Source organism: Micropterus dolomieu, linkage group LG04 (genome assembly GCF_021292245.1).
Source record: "Micropterus dolomieu isolate WLL.071019.BEF.003 ecotype Adirondacks linkage group LG04, ASM2129224v1, whole genome shotgun sequence".
NCBI classification, from domain to species: domain Eukaryota; kingdom Metazoa; phylum Chordata; class Actinopteri; order Centrarchiformes; family Centrarchidae; genus Micropterus; species Micropterus dolomieu.
In genome coordinates, this window is record NC_060153.1 from 17,036,338 (window position 1) to 17,060,862 (window position 24,525).

The 24,525-nt window shown below is 40.1% G+C and overlaps 1 protein-coding gene across 2 annotated transcripts in view; it reads right to left on the reverse strand.

The window, feature by feature from the left end:
* usp43a (ubiquitin specific peptidase 43a) overlaps positions 1–24,525 on the reverse strand; it is a 160,943-nt gene that overhangs the window by 54,848 nt on the left and 81,570 nt on the right. For both annotated transcript variants that reach the window (XM_046047143.1, XM_046047144.1), the window contains 5 exons: positions 17,482–17,650; positions 14,286–14,397; positions 10,729–10,832; positions 2,926–3,003; positions 2,631–2,760 (listed from right to left, as the gene is read on the reverse strand). In XM_046047143.1, coding sequence (XP_045903099.1) covers positions 2,631–2,760; positions 2,926–3,003; positions 10,729–10,832; positions 14,286–14,397; positions 17,482–17,650 — 593 coding nt within the window. The remainder of the gene's footprint in view (positions 1–2,630; positions 2,761–2,925; positions 3,004–10,728; positions 10,833–14,285; positions 14,398–17,481; positions 17,651–24,525) is intronic.

Genomic DNA, 24,525 nt, shown 5'->3' on the forward strand with positions numbered 1-24,525 from the left:
AGGAGTTAAATTCATCACAGCGTACTTGATGACATTTAAAATTTTTCCTATACACGCTCACTAGCCCACCACCACGACCACTGACCCTCGGTTGACTAAAACAATCATACTGAGGCGGACACAGTTCAGCTAGCTGGCTATAGTCATTCATCTGCAACCAGGATTCAGTTAAAAACATAAAATCTAGATTTGCAGACAAGATAAAATCATTTAAGATAAAAGTCTTACTTGACAGAGATCTGTCTATTATTTCTGTGTGGGATGTGCACATTTCGGTTTACTGGTCTATGCGTGATGATGACAGGAATAGAAGTCTTTGGAACAAGGCTGGTAGCAGACGGCTTTACATGCCAGCAGGTGGAGACAGTTGTTTGTGGCAGTGAGGCAGAGATCTGTTCAGTGAGCGGTGGTGCGTCCAGGTGTGCTGCATGAATGATTAGCCATTCACGTAAGTCATGTGTGGACCGCACCACATGCTGTATGTGCGCAGCTAACATTTCTGAGCCCTGTTTATTTGGGTGAAGTCCGTCTGTCTTAAAAAGAGACACTCTTTGCCAGAAAATATTAAAATTATCCACATAACACACACGGTGAGCCCTGCAGGCGGATGGGACCAGAGATAAAAACGAACTTTCCACACTGCAAGTTAAAAAGACGATTAAAATCTGATTTTGTCAGCTCAGACTGCTGAAGAGCTGTGCCATTTGTTCCGACATGGACTATCACTCTTGTGATAGAGGACGTTAGCGACGGCATCAGGTCCTGGAGTTTTTTTAAAATGTCAGCCGTGGTGGCACCGGGGAAGCAGTGAGTGGTAGCGTTAAAGAAACGGATGTTTCTGGTTATGGAGTCACCAATTATTAGTGTGGTTGGGGAGAAAAGAGGACGAGGAGATGCCGGTTGTGTGGTTCCAGAGCAGGACTGAGCAGAATCTGCTTCAACACTGCGTGCGGACTGAGGATGGAGTGTGTGAGCTGCCGCGTGTTGTGTTGGAGTAGCAGTAACATACCTGAGAGAAGGGCTACCCGACAGTGCAGGGTAGAGACGGCCTCCAGAACGTCTGAGCACAGCCTCCTTCAGGATCCTACGTTGGGAAACAGAGGTTTTTGACCGGGATGACGGCCGCCGATCAGGCCCAATGGCAGATCGGCGGCCCAGTTGATCACCGTTTGCCGCCAGTGCAGGAGATGTAGACGGTGAAGAAGATACAACAGTGTCAGCAGGCACTGTCTGCCGAGATCCGTATCAGGGAGACTTGAAGCCACAGGTGCATCTGCTGGATGGACCGGAGTGTCGTCAGACAGGGCTGCATAGCGGTTGGAGAGGCCGATGTGCGGAGGAGAGGCAGCCCCGTCCGAGCCTCTCTTGCAACTACGGATTGACTGATGCTTCGGAGTCAAGCAGGAGGAAATCCTGGGAAGGCTAGAGGGGTCTCATAACACGGTGTCCTGGATGTTAGCGGTTGCGCTAAGAGAAACAATCTGTTTGGCTTGTACTGAAGCCACATCCATAAAGCCAGTCAGCAGGGAATCTTTCTCTTTGAGTTCCTCTGAAAGTCGTCGGATGTCTTCCATAAGGTCAGCAATCTTTTTGTTCGCTTTCTTCAGGAGTGTGCAGTCCTCATGGGGCAGAGGTCTAGCATAGCCGCCGGAGCTTTGTTGTGATCAGTAGCGTTGATGGCGTTTTTACAGTCCTCTAGCTTAAAATCCATATCGGATGACTAAAATCCTTGACCCACGTAAAACTTAAGTTAAAAACTTAAGTAACGAAAAAGTGTGGATTAAAACTGGATAAGAGTCCGGTTTAAGACGGAGCTTCCGACAGGTAGCTACAGACGCCAACGCATGCGCAGAGTGCAGATTACGTCAGCAATTACGTCAGCGATCTTAGTATGTGTGAATTAGTATGTGGGACAAATGCAGGGCTCACTGCTGCAAATAACTCTTCTCTGTAGTAGAGAAACAATTCTATATACTTCATGTAAAACTCTTTAGCAAGCTCTTAAGTATGTGGGAGTCGAGGCTAGTGAGAACTACTGAGTTTATAGGCTGTAATACCGTGGACTGAGACTCCATCCAATCTGTACATTTTATTGAAAATTATTACATTTTGACAGATTGTTTCTATTTTAACTGGTGTAACTTTTCTAGTCTTTAGGGCACTGGATTAGTGACCCAGGAAACTCACAGACCAATTGCATGTGTTGTAAATCATCTCACATGATGCTAATAAGCCAATCAAATCTGTGCATTCTGCATCTGGGTACTGCCAACTCCAGGCGGTGAGTGAGATTCACAAACCAACACACACGCTAACGCACACACACACACACACACACACACACACAAACACACACACACAGGAGAGAAACAAGACAGTAAGAGAAACGTCTTTGAATTTTAACTGAAAACGCCTGGCATAAAAAAAAACATTAATCACCTTGTCATAGTGCTTATTACTAATGCAATGCAAGTTGGATTCAGTGCCGTCGGCACAGGTTGCTGATGTAGGCTACTTTTGATTTTGCCAGGATGTCTCTCACAATGACAAATGCCAGTTCAATTGGTCCACATAAAATCAAACCGGTTTAAGCTTGTAAGCCAGGCCGGCAATGAATGCTTCAGTCTCACCTGTTCTTCTTTGGTATACAGCTGGAAGCACTCATCTAAGGTACAGCTATGCTGCTGCAGGTGCTGCTGCTGCTGGTTCCTCACACTCTCTGCATCCTTCACCACCTCCTCCTGGATGCTGCCAAACAGACTGAACACACACACACACACACACACACACACACACACACGGTTTCAAGCAAATACTAAAATAACAACAGTTGATAAACTGTGTGTGTGGTCTGCCTACATGTTTGTTAACATATATACAGTATGTACTACACTAGAAGTTAAAATGTTTTTGCGCAATGCTTACCATTCTTTAGTCTTGTGCTCCCACTCAAGGACAATCTTCACATGGGGAGGACCCCCGGGGCCACAGAACTTCAGAGCTCTACAATACAAGAGAGAAACTGTAAAATCACATTTTAAATCGAAATACATATCTTCTAGTCAGTTTTACTAAAAAGCAATGCATCATCTCCAAAAGTCTGACACCAGAAAACCAAGGGAGGCTGAAATCTGTGTTAACCATCTGCGTCGCCAGGTCATTTTTCCGGTGCATGTTTTGACTGTAGCCCCGAATGTAACTCAACAACAGCAACAAAAATATTTTCCATGTTAATATGCAATAATCTTCATGACGCAGCCTGTCTCGCAGGTCTTAAGAGCGGAGTCTACTCGCAATAATATCGCTACATTTTGTTTGAAGTTCACTTAACATGACCCCCCACCGTTACTCAGCCTGTGTTTAGAGAGAGCACGAAGAGAGAGAGCGAGAGAGAGAGAGATCGCACATTGCTCACAGCTTCGGGCCTTATCCAGGACTTCTGAATTGCAAAATTGTAATCAGTACATTTAAATATAAATGTTGTCGGTCAGTGTCTAGTCTGTGTATTAACACAACAGTCGCTGCAAAGTAGTGAGAGATATCATGACACCTGACCGCGACACAGACACCTGGACTCTGTGTCCTGCTGTCTCTGTCCCCCTTGCTCTGAGACACTACTGTTATTGCCTCCAGGATGCTTCATTCCCTCTGAAGCGGCTGTGAGCTGCATCAGAGGTGCTGAAGTAAACATTTGTGGTGATATTTCTGTCTGATCACAAGTGTTTTCAGTTTTGGTTTCTTCCTCTGATGAACAACAGTGTGCTCGTCTCATCGAGTAGGCTACAAGTCAAATTATTTATTTATATAAACCTAATTGTGTTTAAAAAATGGGCAAACGATCGGCCCATAAAGCATAGGCCAATACTGGGCCGGCTTTTTTGTTGTTTGAAAGAGCAAAAATACATAAGAAAACACAGAAATTACAAATTAAGCTTATTCTAAATATAAAACTTGTAGAAATATTGAACTATATTGTCTTTGTTTTAAATCATGAAGCCTCTACTTGTGTGTAACACACAAATGACTTTCTGATGACTAGCCTAGTTTAGATAACTTTTGGAGCTCCCTTAAATAAACCAATTCCTAACATTTAGGAATATTTATGCACAGCATCTATTCTCAAAGTTTTACACTTGAGTGGTCATCCAGGTCTAAATAATGGTTTGCACTTTCAATAAGACATGTGCTGTCAATGGAGTCACATTAGTCATTTGAAGACAACAAGCACCATCAGTCAGACAGGTACTGACTGACATAAGCAACACACACTAATGAAACTAATTAAGCTAATTTATCATTGAGGTGAAAAGGTGCCATATGCACATCTAAAAAGACTTTAGGCTACTTCAGGCATGCATGCATGTATGTAGACTCAGCTGGGATTAGATTAAATGAGAAACAGGTGAAACATATCTGACAGTCTTACTGCTTTATACTATGCTATATTCTTCTTATTCTGAATTGTCACCTCAGACATTTCCCCAATAAACTGGTACAAAAAAATCACCAGAATGCAGGAAATCAAGTGTTTAACCTCTTAACAGTCCTGTAAAATTCATGCAAAACACCTATTCAAGGCATATCCAAAGTAAATTGAATGTAGTTCTTGAACCATTTGGAGTAAATGCATGGTTGGGCTTCCCTGAAAGAGAACACTCTGGAGTGTTTAACCCAAAAGTAAGTGCTACCGGAATTGATTAATATAAGTTTAAACACACTAAAACTAATATATTTTTCCGCTTGAAAATGCTTGCTAACAAATGCATGCAGACAACTATAGCTGGGACTTATGAGCTGGAAAACACTGTAGGGTCACAGCATAAAGCCTTACCTAATACTAGTTTAAATTTCATACCAATACCACGAAAACTTACTATTTTAGACAGGTTTTTCTAAGTGTATGTGTCAGTGTATTTTTTCTAAAACAGCACTGCCCCTTGGCGGCAGGCGGCTGCATCGCTCCGTATCAGCCAGTAACTCGACGCAGATGTTTTTTTTTGCTTGTAGATCATGAACTTCCTACTTAAAGCTGGATATCGTTATTTTCAGAATTTTATTGGCAACACGAAGTGCCAGTCATCGGCACAATTGCTTGCAATTGGCTTGACCTACCCACGAAATAATAGGGGCACTTCCTTACAGCGCGGGCTCTCGTTGGCTTTTGAAGGCTGTGAAAGGGACATGTGAGCTCTTATTGGGGCGAATTAGCTGTCAGTCGAAAGGTTAGAGTTCAGAGGCTAATTTTAATACAAAATATCGTAATTATTTACGTTCAAATCGGAGTTATTACAGTTATAATGACATACGAGCCACGTCTGCCGGCAGGTATGAAACGATACCGCAGCCGTCCCTGGGGATTTATTGATGGAATAATGTGTTTTGGACTAAATGTTTTTACTGGATTGGATTGTCTGGACCTTTGACAACATAACAAGACCATTTTTGTTGGAATACAATCGATCGATGGATTACTATGAGGCTTCATAGGTGAGTCGCATCACTTTTGATTGTACTGGCTGGTCTGACAGAGGCGCCGATTGTACCCGCTGTGGTGATCGTATCTTGAAATGGTTTACATGGGTTGAATCACGAGGATTTTAGCTTTCAAACAGTGTATCATATGACTATGAAGCTAAAATAGTTGCTGTGTGCACATACTGAAAGCTGCCGCCAGGACCTGACGGTCTGCTTGGAATGTTATTCAGGGTTAGGACCCCAAGACCCCCCCCCCAAGTTAATATTATCAGTGTTAATTATTATCAGTAGTAACTATAAAAATCATGATAAATGTAGGCTATATATATCATTTACTGTTGCTTTATAGACGTACTTTGGGTAGGCAGCAATGGGGGGTTAAAACATGAAATATTTCTGGGCTGGGCTAAGCCCCAATGTTTTAAGAGCCTGGAAACGCCCCTGGTGTTAACCCGCTCTGGTGACAATGAATCTGAGACTTCCTTTGACATATTTGTCAGTGCTTTCTAGTTCTCAACAGCCGGATTACACAGGGTGACATTGGGCACAAATGAGACCTTGCTTCACGTCATGTATATGCAAATGTCTTACATTGAGTCCTAATGTAGCAAGGAGTGTCATGTTTATATTCTAGAGCTTCACCTTCACTACTTTGATCTTAGGAGAATAGAGAGATAGAGAGCCAAGGTAGACTTAACAATCACTGAATGCTAAGGTCATGAATTAATTTGTTTGTTGCGGAAACGTGACGGGTCACCTTTGGTAGATGTTTCGGAGTTGTGTCAAATTTCAATTCCTTTTGATTTAGCAGAGATTTCCAGCATAGCAGAATATTGATTTTCTCACAAAAGAGTGGTTTCATTCTGTCTTCAAAGTAGAACTCATGCTGTTGTCTTTTTATTGTTTACTGTGAACATGTTTTATGCATAAACATGTACAGACTGAGCGTTACCACTAGATGCCAGGCTTACAGATCATGTCAACACAATCCAGAGAGGTTAAAGGACTAAATAAAGCAATATTTTTAAAAACCTTATTATAAAAGAGGGAACAAACATCAAACTCTGATATATAATTAACTAAATTTCCACCTCCTGTATCTATAAATGCTCCTCTCTCTCTTGCTCTCCACTTGTAAATTTACTCAACCGTAAAACTTTTACATATAGCCCGGGCTTTTATTTTCTAAAATCACTGAATTGACCCGACTTTATTTGGGACAGGCACCCTACCTCCTCCTACCTCTTGCACAAAACTGAAATAGGCCACTATGAAACAGTTTATTTATTTCAAACAGAATATTTCTCATATAAAAATTATCCAATAATATCAAATACAGACAATACATGAAGACTCCCAGCTTCCGACAGACAGCTTAGGCGCTTTTATTTTGAAGGCAGCAATGTAACGAAAATAACAACACGGTGCAGGATGAGAGTGTGGCAGAAGTTAGCAGACAGAGAGCGATGGACTTCACATGACAGGATTCACAACTATAATAATAATTTTTTATGAAAAGCTGTTTTGATTCTTTTGATCGGTGGAGCCTTATAGACTAAAGTAATATAAATAATCAAGGAATGGACACATGCGGACTTAACAAGCACTTCAAAGGTAAAGGGAGTCGGCACTTTTCTTTTTCTTTTCATCTCTTGTACCATGCAGGTTACACCAGTAAATCTATAAGAATTAGACTTTGGGGCTTGATGTTTCTGTTTTGTGGAGAATCTAACTGATCTAACGATGTGTTGCATGTTCATACTGACATATTGATCATATGTTTAAACATTAATATTTGTATTAACAATCTAAGCAACTTTGAAGGTGACCCCACAGGGTTTAAGAGGTTTTATACATCCAGACCAGGCGTTTAATCAAGACCTGCGTTTATTTGTCAAAATGTGTTTCCACACCAGGCCAGTAAACGGGGTAGGTGGCTATTTTGGACTCGGCTATTAATTGAAGTTTTATGGTATTACATGAGTGCTGCAATAATGATTGCATCTAGATGGATGAGAAATCTTATCCTTGATGGTGTAACACTCACTACAAAATGCAAGACACAAAGAGCTGTCTTTTGCCTACTCAAGGATTCATAGATTTCTTATGGGGCTACAGGGTTTTGCAAATCTAACAAACTAAAACTGTATGTGTGTGCGATGGGTTATGCATACATGTGCGTATCTGTTATGTGACAAGTGAACATTTCTTGAGTCCTGCATTACAATACCTAATAAAGCAAGTGACAGATACACAGACTATGGACCTTTGAGTGTGCCACTGGAATAATTGTAGATGTTAACAGCATTTAACTAAAACTAGTAATAAAGATATTTTTTGTCTTTAAATTATAAACTCATTTCTGAGTTTCAAAACTGAATTACAATTGCTTTTTATTATTTCACTTACTAATGTGTCTGCCTATCATATTCCATTTCAACATATATTTTTCCTCTTTTAACATTTCCATTTGATCGCTTTAATGGAAAGACAGTTCTCTGTGTAAGCAGTGTGTATTTTACAGTTAATAAACAAAAATCTACCAACTTCTTTGTATGTTTTATCATGACAGTAATAGAAATAATAAATTAGCAGCACATCTATGTTCCTAGAGTCCTATATTTCCCAGCTCACTATCCTCTTAATATGAAATATTAAGTCGACCTTTCAAAGGGTTTTATGTTCTCCGCAATGTTTTTTTTCCTTAGGTCACATGTTCAGTGTATGTTTCACTGGGTCCCCCGCCCTCAAATTTGCAGACAAGACGCTTGGCTTGAGTTTATACATTGATATCTTTACAGTGGCTGAACCAATTTTTAACATTTAATCTGCATTTAATACATTCATCTCCCGTCATTCTTTAGCATTTTGAACTGCAAAGATAGCCGTACCAATCTCTCCGCAATTTTTTATATCAAGAGACACACATGCCGGGAACATAGGGCCCTGGGAACACAGGGATGAGCCCTAAGCATTGAGTCCACAGTCTGACTGTGGTACATGAATGAATCTGACGAGCCCTAAAGTCCTCAAGTGGCCTCTTCAGTATTCTTCGGCATATGGGCTGCAGTTCCAGTAGAGTCGGGTCGAGGGTTTGTATGGGTTTATTGTACTGAATGGTCTCAGTGGTGAGCTCATACAGCTACAGTAACCCAGAACTTATTGTTGACTTTTAACTTGATGGCCTCTTTCCATGCTATATGACCTCTTCGGGCAGAGATCCTTTATTTGTTTCCGAGGTGCGGCTCAAATCTAGAGGTGACATAACATTTGCAGTCAGAATCCCGAAGCATTTGAACAATCTGCCAATCTCTTAAAAAACACTTTGATCAAAGAGCTTTTCCTTATTTTACTTGATTTCATTGCTCTTTTGCTGGCTTCATTTGCTTTCCATTCTATGGGAAATTGTTTTTGGTTTTTAAAATATTTAATGTAGGGCTTTTTAGTCTTTATTCATGACAGAGACAGGAAATGTAGGAGAGAGAGAGGCGACGACATGCAGTGAAGGGCCATGGGTGGGACGAGAACCTGGGCCTGCTGTGGAAAGGGTAAGCCTTTGTACATGGGACACGCACACAAGCGATGAGCTAGCCAGCGCCCCTAGGAAATCATTTACATGATCTGCTTGTTATGAAGTTGTTGCCTTGTGTGAAACACTTGGTAACGTGGGTTTAGAAAAGTGCTCTACAAATAAAGATTACTATTGTTATAATCTAATTTTGATTGTTTTTTCTATCCTATTCTATCTTATCCAGGGAAGTTGTATTTCAATAGATATTTTTTTTCCAATTAAAATTTGTCACAGTGAGTTCAGTTGATTATCTAGAATAGCCAGGACATTTTTTAAGCTTTGAGAGCCACAAACTAAAGGACACAAAGGCACTGGGGTGCTGGCAGAAGAAGAAAAACCTTGGCACTTAAAATCAAATCTACCAGCTACCGAAATGTACGAATATATTGGACTATCTTTTTGTGAAGAGCTGGCAGGCAGACATGGGGCAAAATTAACAACCAACACAGACAGAACACATTTTACAAAATACCAGATAAGAATCTAACTTTAGACAATAACAGAAACCCATGTAAACAGACAAACACCGACCAACTACAACACAGGGATCATAACAGACAAACCCTAAACGAGAACACAGAACTAGAACACAGAATACAGAGCAGATTAAACCAAAATAATACGACAAAAAACTAGAAGCAAATACTAAGACATGAACTAAGGCACAGGACTAGGAACAAAGACATGGAACCAACAACTAGACTCCCCAACAAGACACAGACAGGATCGTGACAACCCCTGAGCACGCTGGTTACCCACAAGTCACTATGATTGACCTAAGGCAACTGAATCATATAGCTTCTGCGAAAGAAAAGTATGCAAACATGTAAGGAATGTGATAAGAAACCAGGCTCCTAAGGAGCTTTGTGACCTGGTGGTACATCTCAGGATTTCTGGCTCGGTAACTCAGGGCATCTGTGGGGAACTGTAAGGTGCCCTTTCATAACTTCTCAACTGGACAGATGGCTTCCTCTGTATGGGATTTCAATATGTGGAACCCACAGACCTACAGTGGATCATGGCCGGGAGCATTTTAATCTTAAATGAAAATAATCTGGTCATTGAGTTTTATGGTAATTTTATTCCATCATTGTTTGTGTTTGGTGATGTCTTATCTTTTTGAACTTTGCATATTTTAAAGACTCATCTAGGGACAGACAATTTAACAGATGGTTAGTTTTGATATTCATCATCTATAGGTATTGTGAAAAGTGAACAAAAAAACATCTACAGTTTGAATATGATATAAGCAATGAGCTGTGGCTGACACAGAAAGGGCAGTTCACACATGCACATGAACTCTCACAGACGCACATGCTTGAATAGACACACATACACACGCCTATTGACTGTATAATCTAACCTGAAAGACGTTCTCATTTCCTAGCTCCTTTGTTAAAGGACTGACCCTCACTGTAGCTCAGTACAACAACTAAGCGCCTCAGCTGTATGGTGACACCTTGAAGCTCTTTATCACACAGGAAAGGAAGGCATTATCTTCATACAGTCATTATACTTACTCATAATCCTCTTAACGTCTATTCACTTCTGGACGGAAGAAGCTTTTCTGACAGATTTTCTAGTGCATCAGTGTCTGATACAGTTATTTGTTTGTGTGTTTACTGCTACAGTACAGATCAGTCTGTTGTGTGAGTGTGTACGTGTTGGTGTGTGGGTCTTACCTGTCAACGGCAGGGTGGTACAGTGGCCTGCTGTCCTGTGGGGACAGGTAGCTGTAGGATGCAGAGCCTCCCACAACTCTGATCTTAAAGAACACCCCAGCATTCTGTGACAGAGAAACACACAATAGCACAGCTAGGTCATTAAAGAGCTTACTTACTTAAAGAGCTGCTACTCCAACTTAAACAATGTCATCAGAGTCAGCAGCAGAGAGTGTTAAAACTCATCCCTCTGGTAGTAAAAAACTGGTGAAAGGATTTTATGATTACAATGATAAAAAAACAACAATTGAAGATATATCTAGGAAAGCTTGTTCAGCTTTAATTTTCAGACAAGAATGAAATTCCATGGAAAAATAGATTTTTAACGAGCATGTTCAAACAGCAAGTTGATGAGCAGCGGTGTGCAGTCAGGACACTGCACCTTATAAATCAATGGATAAATATTTTTTACGGTAGTATGTTTAACACAATCAAAACAAAATTGACTACAGTATATACTCCTTTATACTTTTCCCCGACAAGTTTACTCCTTGTGTGTGCAACTATTTATTGTTACTGCTGTAAAATAGTTTTTTTAAGAAAAAGCAAACAACTCACCTCAAAGAGCATGCATTTGTAGAAAGACAGCGTTTGAAACTGTTTTAGAGGGGTGTTGATTCAACTTCATGGTCATTTTCGAAATGTAGTCTGTAAGTGCTGTTGAATTGTACTGTTATTCAAACAGGTGTTTCTAATATTTTGTGCACCCTATTTATATCAACTGCACAAACTGTGGAGTATCATGGACAATGATTCTCACCCTCACCCTCTGCACTGGTAACGCACAGAAACACGTTCAGCAGCTGACTGTTAGCCCCACGATGCACAACAGAACGCTACAGGAAATCCTTTCTTCCTGGGGCAATCAAACAACTCATCTACCTCATGTATATCATTGACATAATCATTGAACACAAATAGAGAAAATGCATTTGGAGATGGATTATAACTCCTCTGCTGTCTCAGCAGCAAAGACAAGCGGGGTAAGTTATTAGGGAGCAGAGAGCAGAATCAGGTTGCTAATGTGTTCATTCTGAGCGGGCCGCCATCGGAGAATAGGAGCTGCAGCCGAGCATAAAGAGAAATAAATTAGTTGGCTGATAGGAGCCAAAGGCAGCAAATGAAAAAGGCACAGTCTTTCTTTTCGTTTGTAAAGACCTGAGTAAGTATACATTCAGATGGCCTTCTATTATCTATTGAACTATAACAAAGAAGAGCAGACCAAGACAACGAGTAATTACACAAGGTACATTTTTGTATGAACTTTGCAGAGTTAAGCATCCACAAGCATCTATGTGACAAAACATTTCAGTCACAGATGATGAGGATAATTAAAATAATCCTTGGGTAGGTAGGAGGCTCACACGTAGCACGGTGAAGGTAATTGGTGATGTAGTACATATGGTGACCTCAAAAAACATGTTGTGGAACAATTTGTCTGTCAATCACTCTGGAAGTCTTTTAGGTGAGATCTCACAGTTGATCAATAACACCACAAAAATAACAAAGTCTTGAAGAACTGATTCAGTAAAATACCTGAGATTATTTAAACGGTTAAAAATTTTAACTGGTCTGTCTGGATTTTGTTTGCCATGAAAATACTTTTTAGTCTCTCTTTTTCAGATAGTTTGAATTCTTTACAATACAAAACAAGCACAATTTAAAAGTCAGATCTCAAGTGCTATCAGGGAATGTACCTCTTAGGTTTAGGTGTAAGAACAAAACACATAATTTTGCATATATAAGATATTGAGCCAGATGTATTGAATTTGTTTGTTCATTCATTTCATGTGTATTATAAATGTGGTCAGACAATTTTTCCACTGAAAGGTCCTCAGTCATCACAGGCTTGGATAAAAATCATATATGCAGGTTTTCACATTAACAATAACTTTCATCTATTTTTAAACCTTTCCTCTGGCTCTAAAATCACTTGACCAGCCATTTGGCAAAAAACATGCACTCTTGTTCAATTTTGATATGCTTCTTTTTACAGAACATCAGGGCTGGGAAAGAAGAGCTGGATTTTTACATGCAAGTTGGTTCCAACTCAAGTTATGTTTTTTCTTTTTTCATACCGTGAACTGAAAGTTGTATCTTGCTAGACAAACCTCTGGGTGGTGCCAAAACACCTAATAATGAAGGAGCAGGCAACCACTTGAATGGCAGCAAGTACCCACACACTTGCTGCCGGTCAAGGGAATGAAGACTATAAACAGCAAGTTTATTGAAGGTGCTTATATGATTAGTTCACCCTCTTATTTGTACAGCAGATCACAGCTTTTATTTCTTCATTTTTTTCTTGTAAAATGAACAAAGCATCAGCTAAAATTTAAGACCTGCACCCCTTTTCAGCTAAAAAGTATCTGTACCATCTACAACTGAAAGAACCTGGTGATTGTTTTTATTCAGGAGCTAGTATCTGGTCAGAGCGGTTTTGAGAAGGTAGCTAATAAATGGATAGTGATCAGAAAATAGAAAACAGACTAATATTTGTCTCTCGTCTTGTTCTTTTCTTATAAAGCTGGAGAGCTGCTCACTTTGGATAAGCCCACCTCAAATATTGCCTGTCACCATGGCATTGCCCTTGGCAACTTGACGACCAGCAGCAGGGACAGTGTGAGTGTGTGAGTGCATGCGTGTCTGTGTATTTGAGAGTGCAGCTGTGGTTTAGGGCTTCTGGTGTGCAGATGACTTGAACTGTCTATGGAGATGTGCTCGCCAGGGATGCACTCTGCCATTATAGTTCATTTGAATTAATTGTTTGATTAACAACAGTTTCAAGTGTTGCGAATAATTTTTCCTTTCTCTGAATGAATAGAGGACACAATCTTTTTTCAGAACGAGCAGAATATTGAGAAACTGTATAATATACTTAAAATAGAACAACTGTCACAGAAGGAACTAAAAGACACCAAATCTGAATCGTATTAATCAGGTGCGACAAATAAGTGTTTCCGCAGCTGTGCAAAACATGAATTCTCTGTGTATTTGAAAGCTTTTGGGGAAAGATACACTTTCCCCAAACCAACATTTACGAGGAGATGTGTTTTAGTTTACTGAGGCAGAAAATGTAGTTACTTTGAAATAAATAAAGAAAAGAACTACAACAGCTAATTAATAATGCAGGAGCCAATATAATACTGTAGTCACGTACAAAGAGTTACACAAACTTTAACAACAGCGAATCCAACAATTCTTCAGTTGGCATTTTAAGCAGAAGTATCATCAGAGGAAGCTCTTATTTAAAATTAGTATCAAAATCACAAACAACCAACATCTGAGGTACTACTTTTTTAAAACACACTGTTGTGTGGTTTAGCCACAGCTTCCAATGTAAACAGATGCTTACAGTTTTAAATTTAATACACAGGAAACCAATCAAGCTTGTATTCTGCTCTGTGCTGCTATTTTAAATTTAGTACTCTGGAGTCTAGAAGGTCCAGAAATCCCTGAGCCGAAGGGCTCAGGGCACAGAATAAGAGTAGGGGACATGATATTGGAGCTGCTGCCATTACCTGAGCCTGAGATCCATTCAGCATCAAATAATAGAGCTTGCTGAGGATGCTCTGCTGCAGCTGGTCCCAGGAGATGCTCCTGTCCTCATGCATGAGAAATGGAGGTCCAAACCTGAGAGAGGAGAGGAGAGGAGTAAAAACGGGAAAGAATTATAGAAAATTACAAAGTTAAGATATCTCAGTTGCTTTTATCGGTAATTAATACAACCAGATACTATTTTGGTGTGGTGCTGTGAAAATCAACACAATCTTCAGCTTTTTCTTTTGAGATTGATTAACTTGGCAAGTCACCCACACTGAAAAACATCATGAATTCATCTCCATGGAGGATGAGCTTTTTGACAGTAGAAGAAGTGTCAGTATAAAAGGTCATTGCAACTTATTGTGTCACCACCGCATCTGTCAAGCTGTCAGGTGTCAAGTGCATCAAGGCTTTACTGTCAGTGCCTCGTGTCCTGTACTGACAGTTTGAAGTGACATCATGTGGGGCCGAACAAAGCTGAGAAACCAGTTTGTATATCACTGATGCACCAGTGCCTCATAATGGGTTCTCCATCTCTAGGTCAACTCAATGTTTGTATGACCAATGATTGCACTGCAGTGGCTGTATTGGAGGATATTATACATTATGTGAGGTTAATAGGAGAGGCATAGGTGTTTGTCTGCATAGTCAGGTGTTACAGATTATTTAGACATACGCAGTTGAAAATCAAGTTCCAAGGTTTTTATTATTAAGTTAATAAGAGTGAGCGAGAAAGAGACATACTGTACATACACACACAATTGACATACAGTCAATATCCAGTTTAGTAGGTACACTGAGCTAAAACTGTAATTTATAACAACATCCCTGAAATAATTTCTACCTTCATGCAAGTTTTAATGTTTTAGAGAGGTATTGATAACATTTCGTTTTGGAGGCTGTTGTTTGTGGTGCTGTTGTTTGTATTCCCAGTATAATAACTACAATCACCTGGCTAGACCTATGAGCTTCAGTTAAGGGGAATCTTAATACTACAGCATGCAATGATATTTCAAACAATAATGTTCTTTAAACGTTCGGGCCCTTTCCTGTTTGAACAAACAAAGCAAGGGCCGTAAAGAAATTGTTTTTCAAGTTTGGAGTCAACAGACTTGACTTGCCTGCACATCTTTGGGATAAGTTGGAACACTGACTGTGAGACATGCACTGGAGGGTGAATGAGAGCAAATCCCTGCAGCCGGGGTCCCAAATCTTTTGGAAAGCCGTCACAGAGGAGTGGAGGGTGAACTGCTCAGGTGTCAACATATTTTGTTGGGGTGTTTATTGCAATTTGATTCCGTTTCTTGGATGATTTATGCAAGCAAATTCTTATAGCATGATAATTCAAATGCTATATTAGATAATATACTAATATAGACTAAGAACTGTCCTTTAATCTTGGTGATAGACGGCTACAGTAAAAAGACAGACTTGGATGTTTACAAGAATGTACACATAAGTCCTGTGGCATGTGGACAAATGTGTCCTCAAATTTCACATTCTGACATTATTAGGCCTTACACAAGGAATGCCTGTTTTCTGTACCCACATGGATTTATAAGTGTATAAGCATGAACCCTGTGTACTCTGCAGCAGAAGACCAAGCTGAGCTTCCCTGTCAAGCTCAAAAGGGCACAAGATGACTAAAACTGGACTGACTGAAGGGAAATATGAATCCATCCTTCTTTGTGTCAATAAAAGTTGAGATTTTATTGATCTCTGCAGGGAAATCTGAGCCCCCTTTATAATTTAAAAGTACTAATAATGGTGGTATATTTTCTTTGTCCATAGTAATACCCTTAGTATCAGAGGATTACTGTCTGAATGCCACTGCAATTTTAACCAGGCACTGTCATAGACACAGTCTACCCCTGGTCAAATGAATACTGCCATTAGAATAATGTTCTGAATTACAAAGCACACATGTCTCACAATGTTTTCAGGAACATTGCAGTGATAGAAGTGATAAATGTACTGCAATTAACTGCAGTTCTTGGAACAAACCTGACAAGAGTACTGCTTGGATGAGGAACATTACGTTGCTATCATGAATGTTCCTCAGCAAATGAGTTTCCAGCAGTTGAATCCATGCAAGAGAAAATGCACTTTTATTGCTAAATGAACTAACCGAACTAAAAACATGCACTGGATGTACTGTATTTAGCAGGTCTACTTGATAAATAAAAGAGGTATTTGTTACGACCCGTGGGCCGTTTCTGTGTATATAGGATGTTCTGCGTGTTTTCTTCTCTGCCCGAAGCAGGACCTTGCCCCGCCCCCAGTGCTGCGGCCAGCTGGCTGAGGAGCGCGTCTGATTCCACTCTCCTAATCAGCGAAGGGTACAAGGGCTGGAGAAGGAAGCTGCTGTGGATGAGAGTATGGTGGTCTACAGTGAGAGAGACAGTGTCAACAGAGAATGCTTGGGAGTCTGCGGCGAGCGTGTGGCAGTTGGCAGAGACAGAAACCGACAGTGGTAAAAAATCTGATATAATGCTCCTGTAATTCTCCCTAGGAATAATCTAAAATTGCATAAGATGTGCAAATGTACCACTGTGTTTTTAAATGTTTTAATCGATTGAGATTCAGGCTGCTTGCACTGTTTGGTCCAACTGTGTTGCTGATCTGACACAGCCTACGCGCTAAGAAACTTAATGAGGCTGCCTACCCTTGTTAGAGTAAAATATGGCATCTTTTAAAACCTAACTTTAACAGGTTACGTGATTTAATTTGAACACATTGTTCGACTCGGTCTCAGGTTTCTACACTGCCAGCTTTCAGCTATGGGCTGAATGGGAGCTCAAGCTGCACAAGCTAAATAAAACCAGCCTAGTCTAAAGCATTCACGCAATAGATGTACAGGTCGAAGTCGAACAGAAGTTGGATGTTGACATTGAGACAGCATCGGATGATGAAAGGGGGAAAAGAATAAATGAGGTATTCTATTTCAGACTGCAGACACAGTAGAGCAGAGGGAAGAATGTCTCTGCACCAACTGTCTCACAAACGTATGCTGACATCCTCAAATGCAATCTCATAAAAGAAATCTAAGTTGAAAACTGTGTCTGCTATTGTGTGCACTTCACAAGATAACTCTACAGCTGAATTAACTGAGCACATTATATCAGGTCAATAAATACTAAAACCAACAACAATAACAGTCGGCTTGCAGCTCACCTAACAGCCTGCTGGCCAGATCCTGCTGTGTTGCAGATTAGGAGGAGGACTTTTCTGGAGCCTCCCTGGTTCAGGTATTCAGAGGAGAGGGTGCCAGATGGAGGTAACCTCTGACCATCAGGCCCGGCCGTGGAGGTGTAAGGGGAGGAGGGGAGGCTGTGGTGATACCCTGAGCAGAGAAGAGGAATGGAAAACTGTTTCATAAAGGCTGACGTACACCCTGAACTGTTATGGGCAAATACACAGTTTTCTTTTGTTTGTTTTTTGCTGGAAATTACTGACAAAATCTCATTTATATTTAAGCAGACATTAGTGACTTGAAAAATGTATATAACAAGCCAAACAAGGCTTCTTTAATGCAACTTAAAAATGAACGCATACAGCCATTGTTTCCTGTAGCTTGTTCAGATTTCTCACTCATATGAAATCATACCTCAGTTTACAATGAAAACTGATGTCCAGGCATGTCTGTGTTGTTATTTAGTATTCAACCAAATGCATCAGCTTTGTTTTCACACAAGTAATAATCATTATCTCTAACTTGGAGGTTTACAATAGGGGGTGAATAAAAGGAAAAAAAACTATTAGTTGACAAAAGGAAGGAAAACTGTTACATACTATAGGTAATGTGTTTTTGTTTCTGGACTTGTAGTACATAGTAAATGTTTGGCGAGTTTGAGGTACAATATACAGGTGCATCTCAGAAAATTATATTGTGAAAAATGTGTATTCTCTAATTTAACTCAAAAAGTGAAACCTTCACATTTTATATTCATTATACATACAGGTAAAATATTTCAGGACTTTTTTGCTTTTGTCTTGATGGTTATGGCTTACAGCTCGTGAAAATCAAAAATCCATATCTAAAAATATCAGAATAAAGAATATATAATACAGAAGTGTCAATCAGAGAAGGAGCCTTTAATCTCTCAGTCTGGTTCAGTACACACAATAGATGTCTGGAAGATACTCACCTTCACTACCCTTCACAAGAAGGGTAAGCCACAGAAGGTCATTGCTGAAAGGGCTGGCTGTTCAGAAAATTATGTATCAAAGGATGTTCATGAAAAGTTGACTGGAAGGTTAAAGTGTGGTAGGAAAGATGCACAAGCAACAGGGATGACCACAGCCTTGAGGGGGTTGTCAAGCAAAACCGATTCAATATCTTGGGGGAGCTTTAAGGAGTGGACTGAGGCTGGATCCAGGAAATGAGCTACAAGAGTGGCATTCCTAGAGAAAAAGAACTGGACTGTTGCTAAGTGTTCCAAAGTCCTCTTTTCAGATGAAAGTAAATGTTGCATTTCATTTGCATTTCAAATCAAGGTCCCAGATTCTGGAGGAAGACTGGAGAGGCCCAAAATCCAAGTTGCATGAAGTCCAGTGTGACGTTTCCAAAGTCAGTGATGATGTAGATGTCAAGAGGATAATTATAGACAAGCTGAAGGCCGCTATCAAAACAACCTGGCCTTCCATGACACCTCAGCAGTGCCACAGGCTGATTGCCTCCATGCCATGCTGCACTGATGCAGTAATTTGTGCAAAAGAAGCTCCGACTGAGTGCATAAACTTTTTCAGAACTTTTCAGAAGGTCTAGATTTCTGTATTATACATTTTTTGGGGTTTTTGAGTTTCATGAGCCATAATCGTTGAGGGAAAAAAAAGGCCCAACATCTTTCAGTTTATGTTTAATGAACCTATACTATACGGAAGTTTCACTTTTTGGCTTAAATTAAGGAAAGAAACTGTTTCACAATATTGAAATTTTCTGAGATGCTATGCAATGTTACACCTGTTCAAGCACTTACTCTGTAAAAGTGTTACTTATTTTAAAAGCTTCTGCGAGGCTGGGAGGCAGGACTGATGTGGACCAGCGTTACAAATCAGCTTTGGGCGCCAGAATGAGAAACTGCTATGCAAGGAGCAACATCAAATATGGCATGTTTACACTGTGATTCTGGAAACATTTTCACAAAAATTTCCATTATACTAAAATTGCCCTTTGATTTTTATTTACCCCAGGGAGCTATAAGAAGAATTACATCTGCTACCACACTTACACACACGCCCATGCTGTGATTAATAGTGGGTAATAGCTGAGGGGATACAGAAGGCCCAACCTCTTGACTCCCAGGAAACATAAACTTTGACATTATCAGAGGATTTAATTAAACAATGCTTGTTCGAACCCTACCACGCAATTAATCACTGCCACCTTCCAACATCACACACACACAAACATACATAAGCACACACACAGGAAAGCAAAATGTGAATGGATGTAAAGCTTAGATGTAACGCCATCACAAAGCAAGCAGACCGATTATTAAGACACACACTCCAAGCTCATTCGAGACACTCCGATGAAGTGTTGTGTGAAAGCAATTTTTTTGCGTCAGAGACAAGGACAGAAAAGTCCACCATTGTTTTGCAGAATAACTGGAATTTTAGTAAATCCACATTTTGGTTGAAAAAATATCTGAATAAGAGATTAAGTGCTGACTGTTAAAACAAGCTCAGAAAACTGAAAAAGCTTTGAATAACGTTTGTCCAAACTGAGGTGCTTTTCTTTCCTAGCAGACGGGAGCAAGTCGATGTGACATTTTATGCATATTGCCTGCCCTTTGGGTTGCCAATTCATCTCCCGTCGCTTTGTCTCAGTCCCCTCCCTCTAGCTGCTCTGTCACCTTGAACTTTCAGTTTTTCACCTGAGAGGTTGAAAAGTAAAAAAACAGGCAATTTTGTTTTAATCCAAACTGTACAGCATGCTATCCAACCATTATCCCTCCAACTAATCACAAAGCACCTAAAAATTCAGCTAACTCATGGTGTATTTTAAATGATTTATTCCTCACTCTTTCCTTAGTACCTACTCAATATTTCATGTACTTTATTGCAAAGTGTTACAAAATAAAACAATACATAACCATAAAAAAACTTAATTAATGCTTCAGTTGCTATAAGGGGATATTGTAGGGAAAACCAATAAAATATGTTGTCAGTCAACACTTTGCAGATATGTTTAGTATGAACATTTGCTCTGTTTACTGTTCTGTTTATTAAAAATGTTTCCTCATCATGTAGTATCCAAACGGAACATCTACGATACTGGGTAGAATAACATTAAAACCACGAGTGGGTAGTTTCAAAACTGGAAAGTAATATGTAGAGCATGGCAAGGAACGTGATTTTGCCCATATGTCCCGGGTGTGCTCGGAGAACCGCCTGCCAGACTCTCATTCTCACCTCCTCTTCCGTCCCTCTCTGAGATGGACAGAGGAGAACCCTAGACGGAGGGAGGTGTTAGTGGGGTGGAAAAAGACAGGGGGCGGAGTGAAAGAGAAAGGACACCAGTGTGCATAGAAAAGGAGAGACTGTGAGGGTGAGAAGAGGAAAAAGTAATTCCCAAAGTGAAGAAAAAATGTACGGAGACAACACAACGACATCTGAACATTCACAGTGAGGAAGAAAGAAAAGCACCGCTTTGCATGTCCTCTCATAAATGCCAAACCATTTGTTGTTGTTATTGTGACAATGTTGTGTTTGCTGCGGGAATGTTCATAATCATCTATTTCTAATTAAAAGATAAACATTCAGAATGAGGTGAATGCAAGTGAACTGGGGGAGAAAGAGGTAGAGATACAGAAAGAGCGGGTGTTGTAAGAGAGAAACAAGACGAGAAATCACTCTTGAGATTGGAGGTATGGCGGCGTTAATTAAACAGCTTAGCCCTGAAGAAGATACTACACCTCCTTTGGCACTCACTGTCCTCTCTTCCCTCGCCGTCCTCCATTTCTTCCTTTTGTTTTATCTTACTCCCCTCTCTCCCTGGCGCTCTATTCATCATCAGCACTATCGTCCACCCAACCCCCATCTCCCAACCCTCCACAATCTGGCAGTGAGGAAGTGAGAGTAGAAAAAAAAATCTGAGTAACAATTGCTACAACAGAAGATTTGAGTGTGTTTCAAATCTGTGGGAAGAGTGAAGGAAAGGTTTTTGTGCATGGGAGGACACACTGTGCTGTTATATATATATTCTTACAACTTTTTTTCCCTTATTAGTCACCTAGAGACAGTTAGAACTACAGTAAGCTTTCACACAGACGCATGCACAGTTACAGAGTCTCAAATCAAAGATCCCTTAACGCCACACGGAACTGCAACTTCATTCTTGCGAGACGTGTGAGGAAAGTATCTGCTAACAGTGGTAAGGCACCAGTGGTTCAGTACGAAGTGGAGCTATTGAATAACAACATTTTTAGGATGTTAGAGTTAAAAAGTCCTATAGATGATGAGTATCTATAGATGATGAGTGTGTTCATCAGTTACAGTAGAACTGTGTACTTCATGGTCCCATTACTCTGCAGGAATCCAGTCATACAAAAGGCTTATTTTAAGTAGACAATCATAATTTGCTGTTGCACCACAGGCAGAAGTCTTTCAACACTCAGAGTTGTCTTATTTTCCCCGAACAGTTCTGTTTGTTCATTACAGAGTAAAAATAGTGTGTGACAAGAGTAAAGAGGATTTTGGCCACATACTGACTGGAACTGACACTCCTCCTGAGTGGTTCAAGACCAAATGAGTGACCCCTGTCAGTGCAATCCACACACTGGACTAAAAATAACCAGGGGGCCATGGGTTTAGCCCCGGACGAATCAGAGGTCCTGGAAGCAAACAGCCATCTGACTACAAATGCCCCAGTTGACAGAAAAGCACCTGAGCTTTCTGCCAACAGCAAAATGACAGATTAGGGAGGCGGCAGGGGAGGAACTGAATACACCTGATGCTGCCTTCTCCTCTTCTCTTTCTTTCACTGGTGGAGGAAGTATTCATATCCTTTACTTAAGTAAAAGTTCTAACAGCACACTGCAAAAAATACTCAGTTACAAGTAAAATTCCTGCACTGAAAATGTTACTTAAGTAGTAAAAGTATTTTAGTATATGGAGGAAAATGTACTTAAAGTATCAAAAGTAAAAGTACTCAATGCAGTAAAATGGCCCCTGAGAGTGTTACTATTATATCATATACTATATTATATATTATATCATTCAATTATTATTACTCATGCATTAATGTAAAAGCAGGACTTGTAGTTAGTTGAGGTGGAGCTGATTTGAACTATTTTGTATGGGACTGAAAATAATTATTTTCATTATAAATGAAATTGCTGATTTTTTCTGACATACTTGATTATTTTGGTTTGTAACAATTTTGAAAATAGTGCTAAATGCTGTCACAATTACCCAGAGCCCAAAGTGACACCTACACAATGCTTGTTTTGTCCAATCAACTGCAACAAATTAAAAAATATTAAAAATAAATTTAAATAAATAAAAGGTAAAGCAGCAAACCCTGGAAGCATGCAAAGTGAAGTTTTATAAACTAGATTCGGGAACTCAGAAGGCCACGTCTCAAACTCATCCAATTTCCACACACCTAGTACATAAAGCACACCTTCTCCATTCACCTCCCCTCGTCTCGGCTTTCTCATCCCTCCCACCCAAATCCCTTTCTTTTCTCTCTCTCTCCCTCTGCTCCCTTCCTTCTCTTTGTCTGCATACAGGAACCGGGGGGGTTCCACACGTCCGCGAACTAAGAGACGGCTCCCCCACCCCGAGTCTCGACTCCACCGGTTCTCCTACACCTTCTCGCCAGTAGACACCGCTCTGCTCTTCACTCACGCATCCATCGGCGCGGATCCGACTCCTCCCCTTCATCCCCCACCTGTCTTCCCCTCAACCCTTCATCCATCACACCTCGACCCCTACCCCTCATTCCTCGACCCTCTCCCCCATCCCTACATCCCTCAGCCCACCCTTCCGGCACTCGATCCGTTCTCTTCATACAATCTATCTCGGCTCCATTACAAGCAATACACCATTTTTAACCTTCTACGTTCGTAGGCGTGGTCTTTGTTAGTGAAATGACAATTATCAAAAAAGTTGCCCATTTATTTTCTGTGAATCAATTAATTGACTAACCGTATCAGCAGTACTTTTGAAACATTTTCATATGTTTTCTGTGTAAATGCTTTGTAAAGTAACTAGTAACTAAAGCTATCAAATAATTGTAGTGATGTAAAACGTACAATATCTACCTCTGAAATGTAGTAGAGTAGAAGTATGACGTGGCATCAAAAGAAAATACTAAAGTAAAGTATGAATACCTCAAATTTGTACCTAAGTACAGTACCTGACTAAATGTACTCAGTACTTTCTCTTTACCTTCTTCTCCACCACCTACACCCAGTTAATCTTTCCACTGTTCTCCTCTATTTGTCACCCCGTTTTGTTATAAGAAGGCATAATATTGTGTCTACAATCGCCACAGAACCCCTGCTGCCTCCTCATATTGCACACAAGATAAACAGGTTGCTTTCATTGAAATTGCCCTTGGTATTTTGCACTTAGTTACATCATGTCTAAAATATTAGTCCAGCAACATACCCAGCTAAAGTTCTCAACCACAGTGCTGAAATATCAGTTGTTTATATCTATGAATAAATAAGATAAACATGGAAAACTGTATGACCAAACGTTGCAGTCATTAAATGAGAAGCGGAGAAGAGGACAAAATGATAGATAATAATAATAATAATAATAATAATAATAATAATAATAATCCTTATTTTTAGAGCACTTTTCAAAAACAAGTTACAAAGTGCTTTAACAAGTGTAAAGAATAATACAAAAAAAAGATAAGAGCATGAAAATTTAATATAAAATTAGTAAAAAACAATAAAATAAAAGGGATAAAATAAAGTCAAATAAGATCGGGAAAAGCTCTCCTATAAAAGTATGTTTTAAGAAGGGACTTAAAAGAGTTCACTGACTCAGCCGACCTGATTTCCTCGGGCAGGCTGTTCCAGAGCCTCGGGGCCCTGACAGCAAACGCTCTGTCCCCTTTAGTTTTCAGTCGAGACTCTGGAACAGACAACAGACCTCTGCCCGAGGATCTCAAGGTACGTGCTGGTGCGTATGGGACTAAAAGGTCAGAAATATAACAAGGCGAGAGGCCATGAAGAGCTTTAAAAGTGATCAATA